This window comes from Bombus impatiens, unplaced genomic scaffold (assembly GCF_000188095.3).
Source record: "Bombus impatiens unplaced genomic scaffold, BIMP_2.2 scf_0217, whole genome shotgun sequence".
Lineage (NCBI taxonomy): Eukaryota > Metazoa > Arthropoda > Insecta > Hymenoptera > Apidae > Bombus > Bombus impatiens.
Genome location: NT_176636.1, coordinates 184,836 through 190,909, shown reverse-complemented (window position 1 = coordinate 190,909; position 6,074 = coordinate 184,836). Strand labels below are relative to the sequence as shown.

The 6,074-nt window shown below is 45.4% G+C and overlaps 1 protein-coding gene across 5 annotated transcripts in view; it reads right to left on the bottom strand.

Moving 5' to 3' along the window:
• Positions 1-6,074, bottom strand: part of LOC100740531 — a 58,680-nt gene that overhangs the window by 2,833 nt on the left and 49,773 nt on the right. For all 5 annotated transcript variants that reach the window (XR_002946375.1, XM_024366396.1, XM_024366398.1 and 2 more), the window contains exons 4-6: positions 3,079-3,222; positions 146-477; positions 4-24 (exon numbers count right to left, since the gene is read on the bottom strand). Coding sequence is in view for 4 of the 5 variants with exons in the window: in XM_024366396.1 (XP_024222164.1) it covers positions 4-24; positions 146-477; positions 3,079-3,222 (497 nt within the window). In the remaining variant the exon portion in view is untranslated. The remainder of the gene's footprint in view (positions 1-3; positions 25-145; positions 478-3,078; positions 3,223-6,074) is intronic.

The following is a 6,074-nucleotide window of genomic DNA, read 5'->3' as shown; positions in this document are numbered from 1 at the left end:
CAAGGGTCCGGCAACCAGCCGTACCTATCGATGGAAATTTCCGAACTCGATCGTTATTATGCGTCGCAAGCTTTTGCGATTCTCGCGACGATCGAACGAAACTCGCTATCCACTTTTTCCAAGAAAATATTTTGCTTGAGCTTACCCTAAGGGGAAGATCCCTTCTGGCAAGCTGATGAACCCTGTAGAGCACGGCGTCGCTTCCGGTGTCGAGGCTTCCGCTTTGACAAGTCGCGTAGAATTCTCCTCTGGCGGAAAGCGGCGCGAACAACTCGTGGCCGTGAGAATCCAGGCACTGCGCGTACTGATCTCGTTCCGACGACCTTGAACTCTTGCCCTCCGGGACACCACTAACGACACCGGAAATACCACTGGAAACCGGTGCCCTCCGCGTGTCTTGGAAAACCGCGGCCAGTCGCAGAACTTCGCCGGCGCGTACCGTCGTTTTTGTATAGTGAGCCCTCAGGTTACCGTTCTCTGAAACGGAAATTATCATTCTGCTCTGAATCGTTATTACGTCCCAAGCCTGTGATAATGATGATCTATTTAGAGTTTAGTCTACGACTCGAGTTTAACTCGTTATTAGAGTTCAGTTTACGACGGTTTCTTTGCAGCCTAGACGATCTGTTCCTCCGACAAACGAAAAATTTCCAACGAAATATCGTTTCTTCTCGTACTTGTAAATTCCGCGAGAGATCGGTGGAGCAACGGAAGAGATATTTACAGGGTTAATTAATTTCCAGTAACTGTAACGATAGATTTCTATGGCCCGGTACTTTCGCGTACCGCTATCTTATCACGAACATCGTGTTCTCTAATAACTGTGAAAGTCGTCGTGTTAGAAATTCCAACACACAGCTTTACTTGCAGTTTACAACAAAGTAGCTTCCACTTCGTTATTCCAATTACCTAACTTGCCTCTACCCACGCTATCATTAACAAACCAGCTTCCACCTTGCTTCTTACTCTTCTATCCATCCAGTCTATTCCAGTACTCTGTCTAATGAATCTCTTCCTAGGCTAACCAACCGAGCTAATAATAGTATTAACGTCAGAACCCCGGCGACCTACGATTTTCTCGATTTTGTGCACCCTTTTTTCAACAAATATTACTATTATCGTATTTGTCGTTTTTTCGTCCACTAACATCCAGTAATTTTCCTCGCTAATTTTATACCCGATTAACCATTCTCTGCTAAAACGTCGAGTATACCATAGCGAGATGTACCTTACGCGTTATCTTTAAGACCGGACTCGCCCGTCGTTCCGTATACGTTCGCGTCCGAGGATCAACAACACCGATTTAACGTGTCGTACATCAGCTACCTTTCATAGACGATTCGTAATCCGATGAAAAATCTTTAGAAAAAGATCATTGCTCGTGTGGACGACGAGCGAACCGGGACCTCCGCACGACGAAATCACTCGCTCTCTTGCTTCGTAAACTAAGCGTAGGGGCGCGGATTGATTCGGGTTAAAAGAGGCTGGGAGTTTCGCGGGATTTCGCTCGGTTTGAATGTGGAATATAGCGAGAGTCGGCGAGCAGGAGAGAACTGGCGATAGAATATGGCGCGACCATAATCGTTATGGTGCATAATGGCACGAGGGCCGTGCGTATCGTAAGAACCCCAGCGGCTTTCACCGGGCCGCGTGCCTATTACGTTACGTGCTCCTCGCCTACGTTTAAACGCACGAACAACCGCGCCGGCCACTCGCATTAACAGACACATTGACATTCGTGTCACGGCCAGTCGCTGCACCCAAGGGAATAATCCTTCGCGCGGACCGTGCGTGAGTGCACGCGCCGTGTTTGTGTGCACGCACCGGACCCCGATGCATTGTCACGTCCTAGACGAGAGACTCGATAGGGACAATCCTGACTTCGACACGGTTTCACGCTCGTAGCCCGTGAAGCAAGACCGTGGGCTTCTCACACGGATCCGTCCGTGATCGTGTTCCGTGTTGTCGATGGTATCGGTGTTGGAGGATGGCCGTAGCGTTATGACGAATGTATTAAGTCCTTAGGGTTACCGAAGGTTTTGTGCAAAGAGGGTTTTTCCAATTCTTCTACGGAACTGTATTTCTTACGCTAGAATCTTGATTGCTCGAACGTTGCTTGTGGGGAAACGCCGATCACCCGACCACTGGATACGCGAGAGAGATGTTATAGGAACGCGGAACGAATCACGCATTTATTTATTATTATATGTATTTTATAGTACTGTCAATGGCACGATATTAAATCGTTCCATGGTAAATGTTACTTTTTTTATATATATACGCTTTCGGACGAAAGACGGTGGACCGGTAGTTCGAAAGCAGCGTTTACAGGATACTCCGTGTTAAGGATTTTTCGATTTTCTATTAATTTGCGCGTAAAAACTTAATCGAAAACGGTATAAGCTTGTCTATGCAACAAGCTTTATTAGTTTGCCTTCTAAGCTGCATACGTAGGAACGTTATTCACCATTAAAATAATCATCCGACAGCGAAACCTTTCCAGTACACACACACCACCATTAATTCTCTACGACGCGCACTTTTCGTTTTCCTTTTAGCAAACGAAAGTACGGAAGATAATGACTTCATAAACGAGTTGTTTCCTCATAAATTTCTCAGTTACTTTTCTTCCCTAGATACCGCTACATCGCGTTAAGGTCATCTATTTGGATTCGAACAAAAAGGCTTTGGTGTTTTACCGCGCCGATACGACCAACGGAAGTCGTAATTAACGAAACAGCTGATTCATTGGAAACGGCGTAACACGTGAATAGCATATGCGATCGCTGGCTGCCGGCTAACGCGTTCGTTTTCGCCGGGAACTTGGCGAAATTGTACGCGTGATCATCGCATTTGAAAACTTTTATAATATCATAAACGAGCAACTATTACAAACGCGCATTATCATTATGTTATATTATCATGCATTCGCGTTGTAGCACTGCTCGTACGTAGTTTTACTTCAACTACGTTACGATCGTAACGAGCGAACGAACGAAACGTTTCCTGGTGAGCCGTGCAATTACGTGTCATTTACAAAGTAACTGTACAAGTGGATTAAACGTTATTAAAACTTACCCATTTTCGAGTGTGTCAGCGTGTAAGCTCTCAGAGGTTTGGCAAGCAAAAATGCCGGGACACCGGCTCGAACTAATGCTCCCACTCTTCGGTACACCCTGGCACTTCCGGTACCACTGTTGTTCGACACAACGGAGAACCAGCCTGCAACAAACACAGATCTTCTCGTAAACGTTATCCGATTTTTCTTTCTTACAAAAATTTTCTCGCTTCCGAGCTTCTCGCCTAACTCTATCAACGCGTACAGAATCTTCGTCTAATGTACGTCTAACATTTAGTTCATGGAGCGCAAATGCATGGCTAAAGGCACGATGTAGATGCGTATTTCTTTGGCCAACGTCTATTTCAAACTGCTCGCAGGATATTTTCTACGATCCTGGGGGCAGATACGATATCGTAATAAAGCTGGAGATGGCTAGAACGATCAAAAGGCCTAGCCAGCTACAAACGTGTGGAAAATGTATCGGGTAATATCCAAGGATCGAGAGCTATAAATTTTCGATCGTTCGTAATCGATGGTAATTTGCATTAGGTCGAGTAATTTTATAACTCCGCATGTACGATATATCTATTACGCTTATTACTACGAGAAACTCAGTCGTCGCACTCGGTTGGCCTAGTAATTTTCGCTTTCTCGTGCAAGGCAGGACACGCAAGCGATGGCATCTGTGTCAGAGGCCCGGTGCGCCGTCGTTCCACGGTGCTCGTTTCGTCGAGCAGCGGTTCGTTAACGCGTTCGCGCGGTTCATTCTGAAACGGACGTGACAAACGTTACCGTTGCACCGTGGAAATCGCCGTTCCACTTGCCGATGAAAAGCTAGCCTTTCGTAAACTCACGTGTCTGTGCCATCGACGTTATCGTCGATCCACGCTCGATAACTTCTCGCGAAATCGCAACGTGGACTTGACCCGTTTTATTCGGCGATATCATTCGTCTTAGCCGGTCAAATGATAGATTTCTTTGTCTGCTAAGATCGATCGTTCGGGGGTCTCGAGCAAAGAGTTAAACGATACAAGCACGATCCAGCAACGTTGGAAAAATCGGCGATAGATCATGCCGCGCGAGGTTCCAGGCTTAAATTAATAATTTATCGACGATTTGCAGAATATACGCGCGATTCTTCCGATAATTTATAGTCGAATGTAAAAACATCCGCCGGTTGTCCCGGCTTCGCGTACAATGGAGGCGTATAAATCGCTGAATCGATTTGCAAGCGGTTTACATCGTATTTCCGCCATCTTGAATTGATTTACAGCTGGTACTAATGCGCGAGTTCCAATGATTGTTTCGTCCTTTCCGCGAAACGTCCTTTCCACGAATGTATTAACGTGGGTGTTTTATCGTCGATACAGCACGTTCGGTTTTATGAGCAACTCGGAATTTATCGTCGATAGGCCACGACTGTCAGGTTAGATTAAATTACAATCTCGTTTCCCAAAGACAAAGAGGCTGCTCGACGTTTAACGCCGCGTAATAAATTTAACCCCAGCAACTCCTAATTACTTTCTTACGTTCTTCCATTCCGACCAATTTTCACGTTGTTCGTCGTTTATCGGTTTTCCAACCTCTGTCGCGATAAACGATTTTACTATCGCGGATCTGTTTCACGTTTACGAAGATAAAGAAACATTCGCTATCTACTACGTGGAGTAAATCTTCGAAGGATTCTCGTCGAATTTTTGTCAAGTTGCTTCGATCGATTTATAGTTGGAATAGTAGTGGCAACTAGGCGATATTTCAGATATTTCAAGCTGCGATCCGTTACTCAAACACGATACATCCAGATAAGTAAAGAGCTACAGTACGATGATATACATTTTAATGCACCGCAGTTGCAGTTCGTTCTATTACAGCTAGCTGGTACTGTTCCGTCATTAATATTCGATTAACCTGTGTCCCGTGAACAATGCAGTCGAGTCGTGGCTCTTCCACGACGTTTCGGCTCGTGGACCAACAGCTAGGCTGTCTCGCGAGTCCTCCTTTTTCTCTCTCTGTTTTTAACTTGCTTCGAATCCGACTCCGATGTCGAGGAAAGTACGGTTGTATGGAAATTGGGTCTGCGACTGTGGAAACGGTAACAGCGCTGATCGTTAAAGTTTGTTAGCGAGATGAAATCAAAGACGGATAACGATAGTCGAAAAGAGAAAAAAGAAAAAGAAATTTAGCGACTCTACACCGAACTGTAAACTCTTAAAATCGATGCTCTGGCAAATATATTTCGTTTACGAAGCAACCGTGCAATTGCGTAAATTAACCTATTTAAACGTTACATCAAGAACGTACGAAAGCTACCCAATTTCTAATCAACGTATTACCTCACACGGATTGCACGCAAAATTGCGTCAAACGCAATGGCCGAAATATGTATCGAGTGGCCCCTGGAGCTACCGTACCGGTTGGATCAAAGGTACCGGTCAATTACGGTCTGACAAAAAAATTGACGTGGCTTTCTTTTTACCGCAGAGTTTTATACAGCGAAGACAGACAACGTACTCACACACGCGTAACGTCACCTCCAGATAATATCGTTTAATCTTTCGCACGTACTTACCCACGCACACGCGGCTCTCGTATATAAAGTACGTACACGAGCAATTACATTGGCAAAAATTACGCAAGGAGGAACGGAGCCGTATGCTAATCGTTCGTTGCGAGAAATGAAAAAGAAATCAGGCTATACGGATACTCATTAGGCCCGTGAACATTGCCAAATACATACCGATCCAGATTATTCAGATTCAGATCACTCTCATTATCTCGGAGGTCAGGGCAAGCTGGAAGTAAGAATGAATTCCAGTCGACGACTTTCACGTTGCGTAACGAGTCTTCTCTCCTTTTCTCTCGTTCGCGCGTTCTCTCGCTCTCGTGCACGTGGACACGCGTGAACGCACTGGCCCGGTCTGTGCATCAGCACGTAATTGATGCCGCTTTACGAGCAAATGAAATTAGCTACCAAATGAGGCGATGCTATTTGCCAGTCTTTTTTTTGGGGGGG